At 40.2% G+C, this 25030-nt stretch overlaps 1 protein-coding gene across 1 annotated transcript in view; it reads left to right on the forward strand.

Annotated features, from left to right (window-relative positions):
- The window catches only part of inpp4b (inositol polyphosphate-4-phosphatase type II B), a 718933-nt gene that overhangs the window by 282178 nt on the left and 411725 nt on the right, over positions 1–25030 (forward strand). Inside the window, exon 4 of the mRNA XM_048597564.1 lies at positions 24697–24909. Coding sequence (XP_048453521.1) covers positions 24697–24909 — 213 coding nt within the window. The remainder of the gene's footprint in view (positions 1–24696; positions 24910–25030) is intronic.

Below are 25030 nucleotides of genomic sequence, written 5' to 3' on the forward strand. Positions count from 1 at the left end.
TAGGAGCAAGCTGGTGGAGAACCTTTGTTTTCTGGATGTTTAGTCCAAGGCCCATTTCCTCATATAGCTCAGTGAATGTATTGGCGATGGTTTATAGCTCAACTGCTGAATGTGTGAACATACTGCAGCTCAATAACAGAATTTGGGGTTGGCTTGGTTCTGGCTGTAGTGGGGAGCTTCATGTAGATGGGGCAGAGTGTTGCAGGGAGAAAGATGAAAAAGAGTGTTAGTGTGAATGATGCAGCCCTGCTTGACCCCAGTTTGCACTTGTATTGGGTTTGTGGTGAATACATTAGTGAAGATCATGACTTGCATATTATCATGAAGCAGGCAGAGAAGGATGACAAATTTCTGCAGCCAGCCAAATTTGAGGAGGATATTCCATAATCCTGCATGAAGTGTAAAGCCTTTGTGAGATCAAGGAAGGCCATGTTCAGAGTTTGGTGCTGTTCTCTGCACTTTTGTTTGATTTGTTGCACACTGAAAATCATGTCCATTGTGCACCTTAAAGGGTGGAAGCTGCATTGAAACTTAGCGCAGAGCTATTCAGCTACTGGGAGGAGCCAGTCAAGAATTCTTGCAATGACCTTTCTGGTTGCAGATAGTAGGGAAATCCCTCTGTAATATCCAAAGTTGAACCTACCTCCATCTTGAGGTTGGTCACAATTATCTCTGAGATATCTAGGCATGCTCTCTTCTTACCACACAAGGCGATGGGTTCATGGATTCATGTCAAGAGTACCATTCTCCTACCATATTTCAGCAGGGATTTCATCTCCACCAGAGACCTTGTTGTATTTCAGCTGTTGGATGGCCTTTATTACCTCATGGCAGGTTGGAAGTTCACTGAGATGGCAATAGATAATGTGTTGCTATGAGCTCTTGTGCTTGTCCCTCTGAGAGAACAGGGTGTTTGTTATGATGAAGGTATGTTCTAGGTACTTCATCAGGCAGAGGACCCTGTTGGAGTTTTCTCTTCTTTATGCCTTCCATGCCTAACACACCTTTCCAAAGTGTTGCATTCCTCTAGACTCTGGCATTGATGTTGCCGAGGAGAATCAACTTTTTTCCCTTCGGAAGGTGGGACAATGATTGGTCAAGGCTCATGTGGAATGCCTCTGATCTGTTGTGTTTAGGGTTGAGGCATAGGCACTGATGACTGATGTACTGCCACTGGGAAAGGGTGAGCTGTAGGTTCGCGAGGTGCTCATTTAATCTACAGAGGGATTTGTTGAGATGTCCAACTAGTTTGTTTCCTATGATGAAGCTGACCCTGTAGAGATTACATTCTTCCAGTTTGCCTTTCCTGAAGAAGGTGTAAGGGCTACCTTGTTCTTTAAGCTGGCCTTCACCTGCCAGTCTATCTCACTTAGGGCAACAATGTCATTGTTGTCGCAATGGAATTGCCAAGCTCTGATGGGCTCTGTCACCCTTGGGGTTGGCCATAAGGATTCTCATGTTCCATGTCCCAGAATTCCTTTGGGGGCATGGGGAGGTGTGGGGCTGGAAGATGCCTTTGCATGGATTCTTTTAGTGTGGGGTGGTCATTTCACACTAACTACCACATGGTTGATCCAATGGCAGGGGCAATCCATGATGGAAGACCAGACTTTGCAGTAGGACATCATTCATTTATTTATGTTGCTTTTTATCAATTACACTAACTTTACCACCAGTGTATATTGTGTTGAAAGCTATAGAGTCATAGAGCATGGGAACAGACTCTTTGGTCCAACTAGTCCATGCTGGCCATGTTTTCAAACAAAACTAGTCTCACCTGCCTGCATTTGGCCCATGTCCCTCCTAACCTTTCCTATTCGTGGACTTATCCAAATGTCTTTTGAATGTTGTAACTATACCTGCATCCACCACTTCCTGTGGATGTTCATTCCACACATGGGCCACTCGCTATGTGAAAAATGTTGTCCCTTATGTCCTTTCTAAATCTTTCTCCTCTCAACTTAAAAATATGCCCCCTAGTTTTGAACTCTTCTACCCTGGTGAAAAGATCCTTGCTCTTTATCTTTTCTATGCCCCTCATGATTTTATAAACCTCCCTAAGGTCACCCTTCATAGCACAGGAAATGTGAAATATTTAATTTCTCAAAGTGGCTGTTTGGTTGGAACTTATCACCTATGCGAAGAAACCAAGTTTTTATTGAGAGCAACATTCAATCCCACCAGTACCTTTTATTATTATGCAAACATTTCATAAAAAGGTCCAAAGAGGAAAACACCAGCAGTCAGTTTGTCTCACTGCCAATTATGTTCCAATATGAAGCAGAATGTTCTGCTGACAAGCTTACATTCTTCTATTTCTCTGCATGTTTAAAAACAGCTTCTTTTTTATCAGTTCAACTGGGTGTTCATTCATTGACCTTACTGACATTTTCTCTCAATTTCATTTCTTGATCAGACTTTTCCTACAGGTCAAATTAAAAAAAAATTAGTTCTAACTTTACTGAACATACACACAAACCAGAATGCAAAGAGAAAATGTCACAAAACAATTTAAGCCAAATCTATTGTTTTGTTTTGTGTTGTTACTCCTGTGACCATGAGCTAATACTGTAATATTTATAACATGCTGTTTTCCCTCAGGCCTTTCTGTCAGTATTATTCCTTCGCTTTCCATACATTTGATATCAAGTTTTCTGCTTCTACCTTCTTCTGTTTTTTATGCATGTGCTACAATAGAATATTACCCTAATTTCTTTTCTGTGACCATGCTTCTGACTCCCTTGTTCCATCTGCCAGTTTATGAACATGGGGCAAAGTCTGTGATATTAATAATTCTGAATCCAAGATTACATGCTGAATCTCCATTTCATAATGACTGCAGTACTTTTCCAATCTTCAAAACAGGCTGAGTAAACAATCCATGTGGCTCCATATGACAGCACAACAGGACTATTGTCTGAGACATTTCACTGTCACATGACTACCTCCCAGTCAAAACAGCCTGGTTTTGCAATTCGCCTAATTTTCAGACCTACGTTTCCAACTTTCCTTCAATTGCTTACTACCATGAGCAATTACCCCTTAATGGTTTGGTTTGGAGATATAATTTTTAAACCCAACATCACAAAATCAAATTTTGATATTTTACTTTATATGCCATAATCCACATTGTTAATGAATATTTGAATAATTGAGGCTCCAACACAGATCCCTGCGGGACACCTCTAATCACATTCTGCCAATTTGAGTGTTTGCCCATTATTACAATTCTGTTTCCTGCCACTCAACCAATTTCCCATGCACATCAGTAATTTGCGCTCAAGTCTGTGGGCTTTCACCTTAGCTATTTGTGGGACTTTATTGAAAGCCATGTAGAAATCCATACGAATAACATCTATTGACTTATCTCTGACAACCACCTTTATCACCTTTTCCAAAAACTGGATGTGATTTGTTAGGCATGATCTACCATTCATGACTTTCCTGATTAACTGAAATTTTTCGAGGTGATTATTTACCCTAACCTTGATTATATACTCCAACAATTTCCTCACTACTGATGTCAGGCTAACTAGTCTGTAATTCCCTGGATTCCTCCTGTCACCTGCCTTAAAGAGCAGAGGGACATGAACAAATTTCCAATCCAGAGATACAACTCCTTCATCCAGGGATCTCTGAAAGATTATGGCTGGGGCTTTGGCAATGTGTTGTCCTACCTCCTTTCTAAGCCATGGTTAGAAGCCATCAGGTCCTTGGAATTTGGCACTGTTCGGTTCCATTAATTTCCCTATTATTGATAGAGTCATAGAGATATACAGCATGGAAACAAACCCTTCAGTCCAAATCATCCATGCCGACCAGATATCCTATATAAATCTAGTCCCATTTGCCAGCATTTAGCCCATATCCCTCTAAACACTTCCTACTCATGTACCCATCCAGATGCCTGATAAATGTTGTAATTGTATCAGCCTTCACCACTTCCACTGGCAGCTCATTCCATACATGCACCACCCTCTGTGTGAAAAAGATGCCCCAAAGCTCCTTTTTAAATCTTTCCCTTCTCACCTTAAACCTCTGCCCATCTAGTTTTGGACTCCCTCACTCTGGGGAACAGACTTTGTCTAATTACCCTATCCGTGCCCCTCACGATTTTATAAACCTCTATAAGGTCATCCCTCAGCCTCTGACGCTCCATGAAAAATAGTCCCAGCCTATTCAACCTTTCTCCCTAAAGCTCAAACCTGGCAACATCCTCATAAATCTTTGCTGAACCCTTTCTATAGCAGGGAGACCACAATTGCATGCAATACTCCAAAAGTGGCCTAACCAATGTCTTGTACAGCCTCAACATGACCTCCGAACTCCAATACTCAATGCACTGACGAGAAAAGGCAAGCATACCAAATGCCGCCTTCACTATTAGGTCTACCTGCGACTCTACTTACAAGGAACTATGAACCTGCACTCCAAGGTCTCTTGTTCAGCAACACTCCCCAGGACCTTACCATTAAGTGTATAAGTCCAGCTATGATTTTCCTTTCCAAAATGCAGCACCTCAACATTTATCTAAATTAAACTCCATCTGCCAGTCCTTGTACTCTGAGATAACCTTCTTTGCTGTCTACTATACCTCCAATTTTAGTGTCATCTGCAAACTTACTAACCATATCTCCTATGTTCACATCCAAATCGTTTATGTAAATCACAAAAAGCAGTGGACCATGCTACGTGTCACAGGTCTCCAGTCTGAAAAGCAACCTTCCACCACCACGAGAGATAGTAAGAAGTGCCGATGCTGGAGTCAGAGATAACACAGTGTGGAGCTGGAGGAACAAGTAGGCCAGGAAAGCTGACGTTTCGGGTCGCTCCTCTGATGCTGCCTGGCCTACTGTGTTCCACCACCATCCTCTGTCTTGTACCTTTGAGCCAGTTCTGTATCCAAATGGCTAGTTCTCCCTGTATTCTATGCGATTTAACCTTGCTAACCAGTCTACCATGAGGAACCTTTTTGAATGCCTTACTGAAGTACATATAGATCATGTCCACTGCTTTCCTGTCATCTATCCTCTTTGTTACTTCTTCAATAAACTCAATCAAGTTTGTGAGACATGATTTCCCACGCACAAAACCAAGTTGACTATCCCTAATCAGTCCTTGCCTTTCCAAATACATGTAAATCCTGTCCCTCTGGTTTCCCTCGAACAACTTGCTCACCACGGATGTTAGGCTCACTGGTCTGTTGTTCCCTGGCTTTTCCTTACCACCCTTCTTAAATAGTGGCAGCATGTTAGCCAACCTCCAATCTTCCAGCACCTCAGCTGTGGCTATCGATGATACAAGTATCTCAGCAAGGGCCCAGCAATCTCTTCCTTTACTTCCCACAGAGTTCTAGGGTACACCCTAGATAATCTACATTAGCTAATTTTATTTAGACTTTGTCCCCGATAATCAGTTAACTTCACTGGGCCTTCTGGCAAACTATCGTCTTTTTCTGCAGTGAATACTGAAGCTAAGTAATCATTTAGTGTGTCTGTCATTTGCCCACGCTCAGCTTTTCATGGACCAATAATACGCTCAACCAGCTGCTTTCCCTTTAGACAACTACAGAATTTCTTCTTATTTTACTTGCAAGTTTCCTTTCATAATCCTTTTTAGCTGCTCTTATAAATCAATTTTGTTGGTCTTTGTATTCATCCCATTTTGTGGAACCTATACTGTTCTTTGCATTTTTTATAAGTCCTTTTTAAAATGTTATGCTGTCCCTTACCTCCTTAGATGTCCATCCTGTGTTTTTTGTGCGGTGGATCTTTTCCATCTCATGGGTAAAAATTGCTTCTGAATAGCTTTAAATGTTTCTTCGAACATCCTCCACTGTTCCTTGGTTGTTTTACTTATTAGCAGAGCTTCCCAGTTTAATGTGAACAGTCTCTGCCTCGTCCCGTTAAACTCTTCCTTTCCGAAATCCAAAATTCTAGTATTCAATCTTTGCTTATTTCTTACAAATGCTACATGAAAATTCAATCATGATCACTATTTGACAAATGCTCATTAACACCTAGTTCACTAATTAAATTAGGCTCATTGCTCGTTCTCCAATATTGCTTGACTCCTTATTGCATCTAAGACATTTTGCCATAGGAAACTATCCTGGACACTCTACAAATTCATCACATTTCTGGAAGGCACTTGTCTGTCTCTCCCTGTCTCCGTTAAGATTAAAATCCCGCATTAATAGTACTCTGCTTTTGCTACATCGCTGCCTAATTTCAGCATTAGTACAGTCTAGCACTTCTGATCTGCTACCATGTAATCTGTGTATGACACTTATTGTGGTTTTAATTCCTTTATGGTTCCTCAGGTCCACCCATAAAGTCTCCTGTGCTTTCCTGTCATTACATCTTCCCTCACCATAGAAGTGATTCTGTTTCTAATGGTCCTCCACCCCCTCTACCATTTTCTCTATTCTTCCTTTAAATCTTATAGCTTAGTATGTTTAATTCCCAGTCCTGACCATCCTGCAGTCCTGACCATCCTGCAGCCATGTCTCCGTAACAGCTTCTCTTTCATAACTTCCAATTTGAATTTGTGCCTTCAGCTAATTTAATTTGTTCCTTGCGCCCATACATTTGTATAAAGAACTCTAAATTTTGGCTGTGCGCTTGATCCTAACTGTCAGCATCTTTTTTATGTTATTGTTCTCTCCTGTCTTAGTCGATACCCTTTTCACAGTCCCGACTTGTTCATTAAACTGGCACTGTTTGTTCATCCTATTAAATTCTACCATATCTTCACATGCCAACCAGCTGCTCTAGTTCACACCCACCTGCTTTATATTGGAACTGGATAAAACTTTTGTTAGGCTACAGCAAAACTGTTGTGTGCAGTTCTGGAATCCATCTTAGCGGAGGGATGTGATAGCACTGGAGAGGGTGCAGAAGAGATTTATCAAGATATTGCTTGGGCTGGAGAGTTTCAGTTGTGAAGAGAGATTGGACAGATCTGGGTTGTTTTCTTTAGAGCAGAGGAGATTGAGTGGGGATGTGAATAAGATGTATAAAATTATGAGGGGTATTACAAGAGGATAGACAGGAAGAAATTTTTCCCATTGGTGGAGGAATCCATGGCAAGGGACATAGATTTAATGTAAGGGACAGACAGTTTAAAGGAAATGGGAGGAAATTCTTTTTCACCCAGACGGAAGTGGGAATCTGGAACTCAGTGCCTGTGGTAGAGGTATTTAAGACGTATTTATATTTGCACTTGTGATACCAAAGTATACAAGGTTATTGATCAAGTGCTGGAAAATGGGAACAAAAGCAGAAATTGCTGGATAAGCTCAACAAGTCTGTCAGCATCTGTGGAGAGAAGCCAGAATTAATATTTTGGGTCCAGTGACCCTTCCTCAGAACTGATGGTAGCTAGGAAAAGGTTGTTTTTTTTATGCAGAAGATAGGGTGGGTGGAAGGGGGCTAAGGAGTAAATGATAGGTGGAGATAGAGCCCAAGGAGAGAGAAGAACAGTTGGACAGACAAAGCAGTGGATAGCGATTAGCCTAGGAGAATGAATAGCTACTAAAGGGGCTACTAGTGGCCAACAATGCATTTTATATGATAGCAGACCATGTGATAACAAGGCCTGGTCTGTAGGGGTTAGGTATGGACAGGGGCAAAGGTGTATTAAGCCCCAAAATTGTTGAACTCAATTGTTGAGTCGAGAAGGCCGTAGAGTTCCCAAGCGGAAAGTGAGGTATTGTTCTTTCACCTTGCACTGATATTCGATGGAGCACTGCAGCAAGCCTGAGACAGATATGTTGGCCAGGGAACAAGGAGGTGTGTTGAAGTGGTGGCAACTGGAAGCTCAGGATCTTATTTGCAAACAGAACGTAGGTGTTCTTCGAAGCAGTCACCAAGTCTACGCTTCATTTCCCCAATCTAGATGAGACCACTGCTGGGAAATGGGATTGGAATAGTTAGATGGTTGTTTTTGATTGACATGGGCGCCCTGGGCTAGAGGGGCTTTCTCTGTGCTATAGATCTCTATGACTCTATGACAACAACTGCGAAAAAAATGTCATCAAACCTGTAGACTGGATTGGGAAGGGAAATTCTTCTGAGTTTTTATTAACTGTAACAAGGTTATAATCAGATGGCTGACTTTATTTTATGTTTATTTCTTTTGCATCATAAACTTCTGTTTGATTGTTAAAGCTGAATCTGCAGCCTGATGTGCTTAGGTTTCAGCGAAAGGCCGTCAAGTTGAGGGAAAATATGTTGATGAAACCAGATTTTGTCTTGGGATCTATCTTAATTGCCCATTAGTAATATCAATTGGGATCATAGCATTCAGAAAAGCTGCCTCAGAATTTATTATTTGTCTAGTCAAGTAAAAGAAGGGTATATAATCAACATGCATGTAAGGGTACAAAGATGTTTTTCTTCTTTAAACCACAAAATCCTGAAATATATTCACATGCAAATGCATACAATTTTCTGCTAGATTTGTTTCACTGTTTCTTAGTTCATCACTGCTCATTAATTTAGTTTTGAAGTAAGGAGAAAATTGTGATTTTACGTATTTGTCTTTTTGTTATATTGAAGTAGGAACTGTCAGATGAGAACATACAACTTGAGTTGAATATGGAAATAAATGGAGACAATTCCATGTTTTGAATGAATATTTTTTTTCCTCCAACGATCTTTTTACAATGTAGTGGCTTGCTTTTTGGAGACGCTCATATGTTTTATATATCTTGCTAAGAATGTTGCTGATTCTCTTGTACGTCAACAAGGTAATTCCATAAGACATAAGGAGCAGAATTAAGCCATTCAGCCCATGAAGTCTGCTCTGCTATTTGATCATGACTGATATGTTTCTCAATCCCATTCTCCTGCTTTCTCCCCGTAACCCTTGATCCCCTTACAAATGAAGAAACTGTCTATCTCTATCTTAAATACACTTAATGACTTGGCTTTCAAATCTCTCTGCAGCAAGGAGTTCCACAGATTCCCCTTTGGCTGAAGAAATTCCTCCTCATCACATATCTAAACAGTTGTTTTTTCATTCTGAGGCTATGCCCTCAAGTCTTAATCGATCCTACTAGTGGAATATCTTCTCCATACTGAATCTATCCAGGCTTCTCAGTATTCTGTAAGTTTCAATGAGATGACCTCTCATCCTTCTAAACTCCAAGTACAAACCCAGATTCTTCAAGTACTGCTCATGTAACAAGACTTTCATCCCTGGGATAATTCTTGTAAATCTCCTCTGGTCCCTCTCCAACACTAGCACATCCTTCCTTAGATAAGCGGCCCAAAACTGCTCTCAGTATTCCAAATACAGTCCGACCAGACCCTTGTTCAGCCTCAGCAGTACATTTCTAGCCCTCAAAATGAAATGTTAATATTGTATTTGCCTCCTAACTGCCAACTGAACCTGCATGTTAACCTTAAGAGCATCCTGAACTGGGACTTCCAAGTCCCTTTGTGCTTCAGATTTCTGAACCCTTTTCCGCTTCAGAAAACAGTCCATGCCTCTATCCTTCCTACCAAAGTACATAATCTCACACTTTCCTACAATGTGTTCCATCTGCCACTTCTTTGCGAACTCTCCTCGTCTGTCCAAGTCCTTTTGCAGCCTCACCACTTCCTCAACACTACCTGTCCCTCCACCTATCTTTGTGTCATCTGCAAACTTAACAACAATGTCTTCAGTTCCTTTGTCCAGATCATTAATGTATGATGTGAATCGTTATGGTAACACCATGGTCCCCTGTGGAACTTCAATAATCACTGGCTGCCATTGTGAAGAAGGCCCTTTTGTCCCTACTGTCTGCCTTCTGCCAGTCAGCCAATCCTCTATCCATATCAATATCTTGCCCCAAACATCATGATCTCTTACCTTATTAGTCTCCTGCATGCCACCTTATCAAAGGCATTCTGGAAATTCAAATAAATTACGTCCACTGGCTCTCCTTTATCTTACCTGCTCATTACCTCCTCAAAGAATTCTATCAGATTTGTCAGGCATGACCTCCCCTTGATGAAGTTGTGCCGACTCAGCCTTATTTTACCATGCATTTCTAATTTCTCCACAATCCAATCCAAAATAATAGATTCTAAAATCTTAACAATGACCAAGTTGCAGCCAAAAGGCCTGTAGTTTCCTGTCTTCTGCCTCCCATCCTTCTTAAATATTTAACTATTTTGCAGTCCCTGACTCCAGTGATTCCTGAAAGATCACCACCAGTGCCTCTACAATCTCCTCAGCTATGTCCTTCAGAACTCTGGGTGTAGTCATACTGGTCCAGGCAATTTATCCATCTTCAGACTTTTCAGTTCCCTAGCTCTGTCTCCTTAGTGATTACAACTGCACTCACCTGTACCCCCTGTCTCTCTTGAAGTTCAGGTTACTGCCGGTGTCTTCCACGATGAAAACTGATACAAAGTAGCTGTTCAGTTCCTCCGCCATTTCTTTGTTCCTCATACTACTTTTCCAGCTTCATTTTCTAATGCTCCAATGTTCACTCTTGCCTCTCTTTTCCCTTTTTAGATATCTAAACTGTTCTTCATGGGTGAGCATTCCTTCCAACATAATTTTGGTTGTTGGAATGTTGGCTGATGTCTGCACAATGTTCAGCAACATTGCAACTCCTCAGATCCTGAACTGGTCCATATCCAAATGCAGAAAACCCTGGACAATATCCATGTTGGTGCTGACAAATGGCAAGTAACAGAAGTGCTAGGTAATGGCAGTCTCCAACAAGAGGGAATCTATCCATCGTCCTTTCACATTCAATAGCATCACCAGCACTCAGTTCCCCATTAATAATATTCTGGGGATTGCCATTGACCAGAAACTGAATTGGATTGGACAAGTAAGTACTGTGGCTGCAAGAGCAGGACAGAGACTTGGAATCATGTAGTGAGTAGCTCACCTTCTGACTATCAAAGATGGTCCACCATTTACAAGACACAAGTCAGCAATGTGATGGAATACTCACACTTGCCTGAATGAGTGCAGCTCTAGCAACAATCAAGAAGCTTGACACCATCCAAGACAAGGCAGCCCACTTGATTGGTGTCACATCCACAACATTCAGTTCCTTCACTTCAATGCTTCATAGCAGTAGTGTCTACCATCTACAAGATGCACAGCAGAAATTCATAGACTCCTTAGACAGCACCTCCCAAATCCATGATCACTGCCATCAAGAAGAACTTGTCCATCAGATACATGAGAATACTACTACCTGCAAGTTCCTTTCCAAAAAATCCACTATCTGGACTTAGAAAAATATTACTGTCCCTTCAGTGTTGCTGGATCAAAATCCTGGAATCCCCTTCCTAATGGCATTGTGAGTGTACCTACAGCAAATGGACTGCAGCAGTTCAAGAAAGCAGTTCATCACCATCTTCCAAAGGGCAATTAAAGATGGGCAATAAATGCTGGTCCAACCAGGAACGTCCATGTCCTGTGAATACATTTTTAAAAGGACAATAAATGTCAGTAGACAAGTACTCATTACAGTCAAGTGAGGAAGAGCAATTAAAAATCAGTCTGTCTCTACCTTTTCATTGGCATATACTTTTTCAAATGAGGCTGAATAGATGAGTTATGGCAATCCTAATTTATTTTTACTCACCCTTACTACCTTCCTCCCAAGCAATATGTGTCATTGAGGTTGAACTATTAAGATCATTAAGCAGTATAGATCGGGAAATTTATCTGGATCATCTTGGTGTGCATGGTTTGCAGTGGGGAATGTGATTGGTCGCAAAGCCATCTCAGGAGCTTGAATGGATATGATCTACAATGAGAGTATTTATTTTACCACTTTAAGTGATGTGATGGAAACAGATATCCAAAATAATGATTTCCACCCCAGGGTATTGAAAGAAGGAAGTGAGAAAATTGGAGATGCTTTAGTCATAACCTTTTAAGCTCTCTGGATCCGACAATTGATCAAATGTTGAATTGGAAAACTGCCAATGATACTCAATTATTTAATAAGGATGAGAGAGAGAAAGATAGAGAGTGGGAGACAAACAAAAGACAAACATCTATTAGTTCAATGTCTATTGCTGTTAAATTAGTAGTATCTATTAGCAGTGACAGTGTCACTGATTAAATGGTCAAATGCGAACTGATTAAGGAGACTTTGTCTAAATTTGCAGAGATAAATAGCTCATTGGTAAACTAGTTGAATCCTTGAGGAGATCTCTAATGAGACAGATTAGGAAATGCATATAGATTTTAATTTTATGAACAACTAGAAAGAATTCAATGAAGATCTGAGGAGGTGAAAAATCGAAACAAATTGAATGGAAGGTGACCTTTGACATGAGTAGAAAATGATTTAGGAGGTAGGAGACACACAATATGGATAATCAATAATTACTGCAATTGACAGAGTGTGACCAATGGCATCCCACTGGGGATCATTACTGGGGCCTCACCTTTTCAGCACATTTAGAAGTGACTTGGAAAATAGATAAAAAATAAAGTGCTGAATGACCAGTTTACTGATGACAAAAAGTTAGGTGGCATACTAAGTAGTGTAGGAATGAGCAACATGTTGCAAAACGATATTGGTTGTTTAAGTTGCTGGGCAAACAACGTCAGTTGGAATGCAATTTTGTTTGGTTTTGTATTGGTTGGTGCAATTTTGATCACCATGAACATTTGAGAATACCCTTATCTATACTTTTTTAATTTTGGAAAACTAGAAATTGTGGGGGAGCAATGATATTTAGGGTCCATGAACAGAGTTCATTGAAAACTAGTAAACAAGTACAAAAATTATTTTTAATGGCTTTAAAAAAGCTAATACAATATTAGCCTTTGTCACAAGGAAGCTGGCATATAAAAAGGTGGAAGTTATGATACATTTGTGTAAGTTCTGGATAGACCACATCCAAAATATTGTGTTCAGTTGTGAGTCTTGCCTGCATTTGCCTTAAAAGGGTTTGCGGTGAAGATTCACTAAAATGTTGAAGGTGTTAACTTGTGTGGAGAGGTTGCTTATTTCCTTGACTATAGAAGATTAAGGGTAATCTGTTGAGGTATTTGAGATGACTAAAGGATTTGATAAAGTCCATAGAGAGAAACTATTTCCACTAGTAGAGAGTGTAGGAGAAAGTGGCATTACTTTAAATTAGAAGTAGGATCACAATTATTAGGGTGCAGAAGGACATTATTCCACCCATCACGTCTGCACTGACTCTTTTATCTAGTGCCAACCTCCTGCCTTCACCCCACATTCCTGCACACCATTACTGTCCAGAAAAACATACTATGCCCTCTTGAATGCCTCAGTTGAACTTGCATCTGCCACACTTCCAGGCAGTGCATTCCACATTAGGGATAATAGCTGGTGACTCCCTCATCCCATGAATGAATTAAAAAAAAAATCCTTTGCAAGGCCATCAGGTGTGTGCTGAGTTGGAACTCTTACCTTCCCACATCTGCACCAGCTAAGTCTATGCTGGCCAACTAATGTACTCTTAATGGTCTCATCCATCAGTTGATAGTTATTCAGTGGCGGGCGGGAAATTATTGTATTTATTGACTTCCAGGGATAAACCTTCACAATCAATGTGTGATATGGTGACCTGGCATCAGGAAGAAAGGTGCCTGCTGAAAGTGAACTTTTGCTTAACCACTCTCCTCCCCTATGACCCACACCCTGCAATTCCCTTCCTGCCATCAATCACATCAGCCTGGGTCCATGGATGATCTTGGGCCTTGGGTGGGGACTTTAAGACTAGGAGCACCATCTCCCTGGTCACATTGCCAAGCAATGAAGAGCTGCCTATTTCTATTTGGGCCGCAGTTCTTAGCAGGTGGAATGTCTAATCCTGAGATCCTTCATGTCATTCCTCACTGGAGTTGGGTGTCGGAAATTGAGCCTTGGAGTCATCACAAAATGTAAAGATTTTATGCAAGTATGTAAAGTTCCCCAATTCACCTGATTAACCTGACCTTGGTTCACAGAAAGCACAGATTAGATTTCTGTACTTAATAGGAACCACCACATATTGCAAGTAAATAGACTCCAGCTAGAGTAGCATAGCTTTTATTGTCACATGCACTCAAATGAATGCAGTAAAAGGGTAATGTTGCCTCTCGGTGCCATCTTAGGTACGGGATACCTAGGTACAAATACTTTAATTGTTATTACAGAATTGAAATAGGAGAAAAAAATTTTCTTCGGTATTCACAACTGAGAGGGGCCTAGTTGTAGAGGAGGACAGTGTGAAACAGGCTGGTAGGCTAGAGGAGGTCGCTGTTAGTAAGGAAGATGTGCTAGGAATTTTGAGGAAGTTGAAGATAGATAAGTCCCCTGGGCCTGATGGGATCTATACTAAGGTTTCTATGGGAAGCAGGGGAAGAGATTGCAGGACCTTTGGCGATGATCTTTTCATCCTCGCTGTCCACGGGTATTGTGACGGAAGATTGGAGAGAGGCAAACGTCATTCCCTTGTTCAATAAAAGGAATAAGGATAACCCCGGAAATTACAGGCCAGTTAGTCTTACGTCAGTGGTGGGCAAATTATTGGAAAGGTCTCTGAGAGATAGGATTTATGATCACTTGGAAAGGCACAGGTTGATTTGTGATAGTCAGCATGGATTTGTGAGGGGTAGATCATGCCTCACAACCCTTATTGAATTCTTTGAAGAGGTGACCAAACATGTGGATGAAGGTAGAGCAGTGGATGTGGTATAAATTGATTTAAGTAAGGCGTTTGATAAGGTTCCCCATGGTAGGCTCATGCAGAAGGTGAGGAGGCATGGCACAGGGGCAAATGTGGCAGATTGGATTCAGAATTGGCTGACCCTTAGAAGACAAAGAGTGGTAGTGGACAGAAAATATTCAACATGGTGCTCAGTTACAAGTGGTGTACCACAAGGATCTGTTCTGGGTCCTCTTCTATTTGTGATTTTTGTAAATGATTTGGATGAAGGAGTGGAAGGGTGGATTAGCAAGTTCGCGGACGATACGAAGGTGGGTCACGTTGTGGTCAGTGCGGAGGGCTGTTCTAGGTTACAAAGGGACATTGATAGAATGCAGAACTGGGCTGAGAAGTGGCAGATGGAGTTTAACCCTGAGAAGTGTGAGGTGATTTATTTTGGAAGGAAAAACTTGAAAACAAAATACAGGGTTAACAGAAAGATTCTTGGCAGTGTGGAGGAGCAGAGGGCTCTTGGGGTTCATGTCCACAGTTCCCTGAAAGCTGCCACCCAGGTGGATAGAGTTGTTAAGAAGGCATATGGTGTGTTAGCTTTCATTAATAGAGGGACTGAGTTCAAGAGCCGTGAAGTTATGCTCCAGCTACACAAAAGCCTGGTTCGGCCATATCTGGAGTTTTGTGTCCAGTTCTGGTCGTCTCATTACAGGAAAGATGTGGAAGCGTTGGAAAAGGTGCAGAGGAGATTTACCAGGATGTTGCCTGGAATGGAGGGAAGGTCTTACGAGGAAAGGTTGAGAGAGCTAGGGCTTTTCTCCTTTGAATGACGAAGGATGAGAGGTGACTTGATAGAGGTGTACAAAATGATCAGAGGTATAGATAGAGTAGACAGCCAGAGACTTTTTCCTAGGGTGGAGGTAGCTATTATGAGGGGGCATAGTTATAAAGTGAGTGGAGGTAGATATCGGGGAGATGTCAGAGGTAGGTTCTTTACTCAGAGAGTGGTCGGGGGCATAGAATGCATTGCTGGAGCAGGTAGTGGAGTCAGCCTCATTAAGGGCATTTAAGCAGCTATTAGGTAGGCATATGGATGATAGTATAAGGTAGGGGTGGAGGTTAGATAGACCTTAGGATTAGGGTAAAAGTTCGGCACAACATCGTGGGCCGAAGGGCCTGTATTGTGCTTACTGTTCTATGTTCTACGTTTTTAAAAAAATAGATTAACATGGGAATACAGAGTTTAAAAAGCCCAGATTGATAATAAAAAAAGTATCTTTAAAGTACTCAGGTTATAGTCCTTTTCCACTGAGTCTGTGCCTGCCAGGCTTCAGAACACAAGGCCTCGCTGCCTCCACGCGCTGGCCACTGTCTTAGACTCCCCTCCAGGACTTGTCCTCCCAGCTGGCCATGACCGTTCTGCTCCTGCTCTGGGCTCCAGCTGCAACTCACTTCCAGGAGTTACACGTGCAAAGTTACACAATTAGAAACCATCAGCCTATAACACTACTAATTAAACTCTGATCCCTTTATAAACTTTCCTTTATGCGCCTACAAAACAAATTGTGTGTTATGGACAAAGGGAAAGACTGGGAAAGCAGTCCACTAGTTCCTGAGATGATTTTTGTGCTGGTATGAATACTGTTTGTCAATCATGCTTTTTCAGATGCTTCCACCGCTTTGAAAGAGTCACAGGGTGGCTGGTTCACTTCTAAAAGGTCTCACTTAACAATTAAAAGTCACAGATTACAACAACTGCTGAAGGAAAGATAAACTGGTTTTCTTCAGGCTTAAAATGGCTTTTGCTGCAGAGTACAGAGTGAGTTTCTGAGCTGGTGGAGATCTGAAAGCTTTTCCGTATTTTTTTTTAAATCACCCTGCTCAGAAATGTTATGCATTTGAACCTGGGCCTCCTGGCTCAAAGATAGGAATACTATAACTGCATTTAAGAGTCTTTAGCTTTTCTGTATCTTGTTTACAGCCCCATCCTTTTCATTTGCCTGAGAACTAATCACCTAGTTGTTGACAGGCAGAGGGTGTTTATCATCAATAACTGATCACTGATCCACAGACCAATCAGCTACTTGTACCAACGAAAGCTCCAACTGTATACAAACAGCCTCTTGTTTGTCTGTATCCATATTTTAATCATTGCTCAAATGAATATCTCTGTAAATAATGCTTGGAATGAATATCAGTTTTCTTGCTTTCAAACGATGTGACAATCCTACAGCAATCCTAGGCTTTTAAAACAGCTCTTTTCCAATTGTAGTCCACAATTAGAAATACAGCATACATCAATCCCAAGAAGAAATGCCCAGCTAACTGCCAGATTGTCACTTAATGAAGTGAGCCTTGTCAAAATAGGCAATGCAGAGTTTTCACTGGTTGTCCACCTTGTGGGCAAGAGCCTTGTTTAAATTATTTAAATTATTCCCCAGTATTTCAAATTTACAATTCAGGTGAAGTCCGGAAAACATCTTGGGAACATTGGGATATAGGAATTAGGAGCAGGAGGAGGCAATTCAGCCCTTTGAGACTACTCTGCCACTTGATATGATCATGCTTGATCTTATCCTGGTCTTAACTCCACTTTCCTGCCTGCTCCCCATAGCCCTTTATCTTGATTTTCATCAGAAACATATATATTTCTTTCTTGAATTTGTTGATTGATTCTGCCTCCACTGTACTCTATGATAGTGAGTTCCACAGATTCACAACTCTCCTAAGAGAAGTAGTTTCTCCTCATCTCAATTTTGAACCTATCTCCTCTCACTCTATATCTATGACCTCTTGTCTGAGACTGCCCCAAAAGGAGGAACATTTGTTCAACATCCACCTTATTAATCCCCTTTAGCATTTTATATACCTCAATCAGATCCAGCCCCCCATCCACCATTCTTCTGAACTTCAACGAGTATAAGTCCAAGCTATTCAACCATATCTCGTGCGACAGCCCTTTCATCCCTGAAATCAATCTGGTGAGCCTCCTCTGAACTGCCTCCAGTGCCACCACATCCTTCCTCAAGTAAGGAGACTAAAACTGGACACAGTATTCTAGATGTAGTTTCACCATCACCTCATATTATTATAACAATACTTCTTTACTTTTATAATCCAGTCCTTTTGCAATAAATGTCAGGATTATATTTGCCTTTCTTATTATATGCTGCACCTGCACATGCACTTTCTGCAATTCATGCAAAGGTGTCTAGATCCCTCTGCACTGACACACTTTGAATCTGTTTCCCATTTAAATAATAATTTCTCCTTTATTTTTCTGGCCAAAATGAACAACCTCTCACTTATCCACATTAAACTCATCTTGCCCATTCTCCTAGCCTATCAATATCCATCTGTAAACTCTTTATCTCCTTACCACAACCTGCTTTCTCAATTATTTTAGGATCATCCACAAATTTTGCTGCGTTACACTATGTCCCTGCTGGCAGAGCATTTATATAGATTGTAAATAGTTGAGGTCTGAGAACTGAACCCTGCAGCACCTAGTTACAGTTACAGTTTGCCATCAGTTACAGTTACACTAGTTACAGTTTGCCATCAGAGAAGGACCCATGTATTGTGACCCTCTGCTTTCTATCAGTTGGTCAATCCTCTACTGAAGCCAATGCTCTATGCTTAATCACCTGGGATCTAACATTCCGAATCAGTCTTGATTTAAAAGAATCTTGCCAGGGTTGGAGGGTTTGAGCTACAGGGAGAGGCTGAATAGGTAGGGGCTGTTTTCCCTGAAGTGTCAGAGCCTGAGGAACAAACTTATAGAAGTTTATAAAATCATGGGGGGCATGATAGGGTGAATAGCCAAGGTCTTTTTCCTAGGGTGGGGGAGTCCAAAACTAGAGGGCATAGGTTTAAGATGAGAGTGGAAAGATTTAAAAGGGAGCTAAGGGGCAACCTCTTCACACAGAGGCTGGTGCATGTGTGGAATGACTTGCCAGAGGAAGTGGTGGAGGTCGGTACAATTACAACATTTACAAGTTATCTGGATGGGTCTATGGATAGGAAGGGTTTAAAGGGATATGAGCCAAATGCTGGCAAATGGGACTAGATTAATTTAGGATATCTGTTTGGCATAAACGAGTTGGACCGAAGGGTCTGATCCATGCGGCCATGCTCTATGACTCTATTTTATGCAGCACCTTGTCAAATGCCTTCTTTGAAGTCTGATGTACCATACTCACTGGATTCCTATTACGTGCTAAGGTTTGTTGAAAAACCTATTCCTGGGTTTTTCCATTAACTTAGATGTAAGCCATTTGTAATTTATGTACCTTACAGTTTCTCACATAGCAAGTATCATGTTGGTAAAAAAGTAATGTGATTGTAAAAAGCTTTCCTACATTTATGAGTCCATATAGATTTCAGTAGTTCCTGATAGAGAAATTAAAATGATATTATTATTCATATATGGGAAATTGTTGGGTAGACCAAATGTCAGGCTGAAAATGGAAAATAAACTTTGAGACATCAGTCAAACAGTACGGTTAGGAATTGTTAGACTGTTGTCTGGTTTTGAAGGACAAAAGATGTAATGAACAGGTAAGCAAAGTCTTATAAACATACAGCTAAAATTCATTGCGCCACATCCAAAATATTTTGGGAGGATGCAGGCACAAGTGATTTGCAATTCCTTTTATTTATATAATCATTCTAAGTGGTCCGCGCTTGAAATTGCAATTGGCGGATCACTCACCTTGCGAGTGCCCGGTAATCACCAACTTTAATGAGAAAAGGTCCAAGTTGCACCCCTGAATTTGAATGACTCCATCATCAAATTCCATACCCCTCCCCCCCACCAAACTTTCAACGCATAGAAGGAGCATGTATCAGCTGCTTCACTGGATCTGTTATAATAACAATGTGAGTACAAATGGTGAATCCCCTGTTGCACATGTTTCATGTTCTGATCCAACAAAGGCTGAATGATAAATGGAATTAACTACTTACCATTGATGAATGCATTTGCAATGAATTTGAAGTGTTATATCTTCCAAGAAATTGGTTCCCTTGGTCAGTGTGTGTTTGTCTCTGAAATGAGTATCCACTGTTTTTATAGTACATTCTATCTATACCTGAACCTTAAAACTTCAGCATCACTTTCCAAACTTGCAATCTCTATCACTTAAAAAGACACGAGTGACAAAACTTCAGGAATATTACTACTTCCAAGTTCGTTGCAACATCATGTACCATCTCAACTTGGAAATGTAATGCTTTCCTCCATTGGTATTTGGCCAATATTCTACAGTTCTCAACTTGACATTATTATGGGGGCACTATGACCATGAAAAGCTTTACTACAACCTCGGGATGGCTGGCAAAATAAATGCCAGTGTTTTCCACATTTCTCCCATAGATGGTACACAAATATATTTGAAATACTGGGTTCAGTTGTAGATAACTGACAACAGGCCTCTGTCATAATATTTTGATATCAGCCAAGCTTTCAAACAAAGGAAAGGGTCTGGCCAAAATTGGGGACCACACATCAGGTCATGATCATAACTGGCATTCCAAGGCCGAAAGTTAACCACAGTACTAAAAGTACAGCCATTTCCTACTGTAATAAATTAAAAACAAGAATTGCAGATGCTGGAAATCTGAAACAAAAACAGAAGTTACTTGAGAAACTCTCAACTTCTCCTCCACATATACTGCCAGATCTGCAGAGTTTCTCCAGCAATTTCCATCCACAACTATTTATTTCTAGATCATAGTGATATAATACGGGATTGAGGAAAAGGTAGAATAGCATATTCCAGACTCGGGAATCAGTGTTCAAACCTAATTTGGAATGATGGAGTGAAAGACTGAATGTATTGAAACTAAGAGTTTGTGGTATTAGTTGCACCTAAATAATCTGTGCTGTGCTTAGTGAAGGACATATCGTTGACTCTTTGATTGCTTTCAAAAGAGAGAATTTCATTTCCTAGCACCAACTTTTCACACTTTACTGCATACAAGAAGAAATCAGCATGGTATTTCATAATACTGATAAGGATACAGGTAACCTGCCTGCACACAGCCCTCACAAGCTTGTCAACTCCATTGTGGGAATAGGCTTTTTAATACACATGGGATTAGTCCCTTCAGTGCGTATTTAGAGTTCATGGCCTTTAAAAGCAGATGTGAACCACAGGAGAACCCTACAAGTGGGGAGTGAGGAAAATTGTCATTTTCTCTTAGAATTCTTTCATCAACAGTCTCTTAAATATAAATTTTAAAAATAACATTTTTTCCCTTTTAGGGTCAATAGTTAAAATGTACTGTAATTAAATGTGTTTTTACTGCAGTGATTGGGATCTCCAGTGTAATAGTCTGAAATGATTTAAACGCCCAGTCATTTTAAAATGATAGAAATAAATAGCTTTGCAGCATTCACTTAGAAGAAAAGCTCCATGAGTCCTGGGTTGCTTTGTTTGAACGGATGTGTGGTGAAACTTAGGCCATTAAAACCCATTTGCTTCTCAATATTAATGAACTCCATTATTTATATTTCCCAGAATTTGTTATGATAGCTGAGCCCATTATGAATGCTTAGCAGAGTTCTAACAGGTCAAAACCACTTATCTCAACCAAGGGCTGTATATGATACATTGACAGCTTTAAGATGTTATTAAAGCATTAGATATCTTTGTGGTTAGTAAAGTTAATGTCTGTTTGCTTTCACAGCAGATTAACCACTTGAGAGGATTTAAATTGTTTTGGAATGATTGTTTTGAAGGAGTAATTTTATGTTATTTTATTATGCTAATCTCTTTAAAAAAAGATTGGCTTTTTAGCTTATTTTAGTTAACCATTTCAAAGACATTACAGTGTCCGCCCATTGTTGATAATGGGTGAATGGCAATGGAAGATACTTAGAGGCATGAGAGAGCATGAAAGATATGAGGGGAAATGAGGCTATGAGGGAGAATGGATGCATCAATGAGGGTTTGAGAGTCTGATATTTATCACTAAAAGTAGGACAATGCCCCAGCAAATGGAAATGGAAGTTCTAGCCTGCTGACCTGGTCACGTGCCTGCCTTTAAAAGGTGTTGGTAAGTAGAGTAGCAGGGGGTCTTTAAGGAGTTGGATCTGCTGGGTTGGGAGACTTTTCGACTCAAACTTCCTGGGAAAACGCAACCCTTTTATGATATGTCTGGCCTAGTCCTTGCAAAATATTAAATCATACAATGTATTTGGATTTGCAGAAGGCATTTGATAAATTTTCACATAAAAATGATTGTATAAGATTAGAGCTCGTTATTTTTTAGGTAATATATTAGCATGGATTAAGAATTGGTTAACACACAAGTCAGAAAACCAGGATTAATGGGTCTTTTTCAGGTTGGAAATTCTGAAACTAACAGAGTGCCACAAGGTTCAAAAGGTGCCTACGGCCTCGCTTAGTTATCACCTATATTAATGAGTTGAAGTAGGGGATAGAGTATAAGTATCCAGATGTGCTGATGATACAAAAAGTTGGGTGGACATGTTGTGAAGAAGACATAAGGATGCTATGTGGGAATATAGATAGGTTGATGGAGGGGGAAAACTTGACAAATTGAGTTTTGTATAGGAAAGTGAAAGTTCATGTAGTTCGATGGGAAGAATCAAGATAGACTATCATTTAAATGAAGAGAGACTCCAGAAAAGTACGACGCCAGGCGATCTGGGTTTTCTTTGCATGAAACACAAAATGATAGCATGCAGGTGCAGCAAGTAATTAAGAAGGCGAATGGAATTTTGGAGTTTAAAAACTGGGAAATCTTGATACGACCGTACAGAATGTCGGTGAGGCCACACCGGGAAAACTGTGTCCAGTTTTGGTTCCCTGTTTAAAAAAGGATATATTGACATTGTATGGCATTGTAGGCTGTTAATAGAGTATTAAAAAGAGGTTCACTAGGCTGATTCCTGGAATGAATCATTGAAGTATCATGAATGGCTAAACATAGTTAGGGTTAGAGTTAAGCCTTTATCCACTAGAGTTTAGAAGAGTGAAGGTGATCTTATTAAGATTGTGTTGGTTCCGAGGGGGTTTGACAGGGTAGATGTTTCCAATAGTGGTGCAATCTCAAACTAGCGGATGTAGTTTCAGAATAAAGGAACACTGAAACATACAGGAATTTCTTTCAAACACTAATGAATATCTAGAATTTTCTACTCCAGAAGAGTTGTGGAGGCTAGATTATTGCAAGTATCTAAAGAGGAGGTAAGTAGATTTTTGAAATATCAAGGAGTTGAGGGCTGTGAAAAACACAGTAAAGGAATTGAGGCTTGGGGCAGATCAGCCATGATCTTCTCGAATACTAGGCAGGCTTGAAAGACTGAATGACCACCCCTGCTCCTACTTCTTATGTCCTTTTCCTTGCTGAGTTTTTAATGCAAGTGAAGCCACGCTTAAACATAATTGAAACAATTAACATGTAAATGGCCATTCCTTTAGATACTGGGAAGCTTCCTTTGATACTTTAGGTTACTTGCATAAAACTCCCTGTTGGCTACTATGAACAGCGCTTTAGACAAACTCAACTGGTTCTTCAGGAAGAAAATCTTTCCACAACACAGTCTTCAGTTTGCTCTTAAATTGGTAGTCTTGTTCAGAGAAGTTATGAGTAGCTTGATGAAATAAAAAATATAAACCACCTTCTTTCATATCACTTAATTGATTATCTTTTCAGAAGCATCTTATTGAAGTTGTTCATTGTGTGTTATTCTCCAGTTCTGATATCTTAATCAAGTCAAATGCTCAATGTAATCAATCATTCTTGACACTGTAAATGGCATTTCAATAAAACAGAATAATTAGGGAAATTTCAAGTAGCACAATTTGAAAGGCCCATCTGCCTATGTACTTAAAGATAGTCACAGGTGCAATAGTGATCTCATTGTGGATCATTTTATCAATTCTACCTGGTGAGAAATTGATTGGATCAGATTGGTTCTTCATTATTCATTTCTCATGTGGAAAATAGCATCAGTCAGCCTGTAAAACTGGGGGTAAACTCACTTGTAGCAGATTCACACCAGATGTCCTCGGCTAAAATGAAGTGCCTCCATTGTGTCTGTCTCTGAGTAAAACAGTGATTTATACAAGTGAATGGTGCACTTTATATTATTGTGAAATGACTGTCAGTTGGTTAGGTTTCCTAACCCACAGACATGCAATTATGAGAGAGTTGACAGTTATAAAGTATTACATTTTCAGGAATTATTGGCTGAGTTTGAGAGTGAAGTTTATACATGAATGTAGTGCTGTAAGGGATTTGCTTGGAGCTGCTTTGACCTGTGGGTTCTTTCTTGATTGGTAAGGCTAAGCATCACAATAAATTTGTATTTATCTGACAATGACTGACTGACCAGACTCCCAATTCCTGGTGAATTTTGCATCTTTTGAAACATGTATCAAATATAGTTGTTCATTTATTTGGATGCTTAAGCATAAAAATGCAGCTAGATAGTTGCATGAGTTTTATGGCTATCCTACCCTTAACTAAGTGTGATATCCTGCTCTGCTAATTCCTTAGGTAGCAGAAATGGCTGTAATGACCCATACAACTTGTTGCCTTAAAATTCATGAAAGTTGTCATGCCTTGTTACATCAGAAATTGATGAGTACTTCTCTGATAAGAATGGAAGGTTAACCAAGTCTAAAGTACAGCATTTATTGCTGAGAAGATGGGCACATTCACCTTAGTAAATCCCCATGGACTTTCTGCCAGAATTTTGTTGCTGAGTGCATTAAAGTCTAAGAAAAGATTCCAGCTGAACAGCAAATGCTATTACAGAGTCCTCTTTTCTTGATAAGTATGCAATCTAGTTTTATATTCTCTTAATTGTTTTAAGAACTGCTGTGCTACTGTGAGAAAGTACATTGAATATAAAAACAGCAGAGGGTAGCTTGCAGAGGTGTATTAGCTATTTCAAATACAGGTAGGGAAGATAGCTGACAAATGTTACACACAGTATACAGCATTAATCCTGTCACCATTCTGTGAAAATTGTGATTACTGAATGTATTAAATGATTTTCTGAGTGCAGAATTTGAGAGTGGCGAGCCAGAGATTTATCTTGAAGCTATCTCAAAGTCAGACTGTGAAGACTGGATTGCAGCACTCCGAGAGGCAAACTGTGAAGGCTTGCAAAGGAGAATTGCACACCTCCAGTATTTCATTATGGAAATCAAAGCGAATACAAGCCCAGATGGAATCAACCAAATTCTCCCTCTACCAGAGATACCATCTCCACTGATAAGTAAGATTTACAGTGCATGATACGTACTGATTAAAAATGAGTTAAACCATCTAAAAGCCTTAAGGCAACATTTATGGTTTGATTAATGATCTGATTAAAATTAAATTGAAAATTACAATGT

This window comes from Rhincodon typus, chromosome 1 (assembly GCF_021869965.1).
Source record: "Rhincodon typus isolate 14 chromosome 1, sRhiTyp1.1, whole genome shotgun sequence".
NCBI lineage: Eukaryota > Metazoa > Chordata > Chondrichthyes > Orectolobiformes > Rhincodontidae > Rhincodon > Rhincodon typus.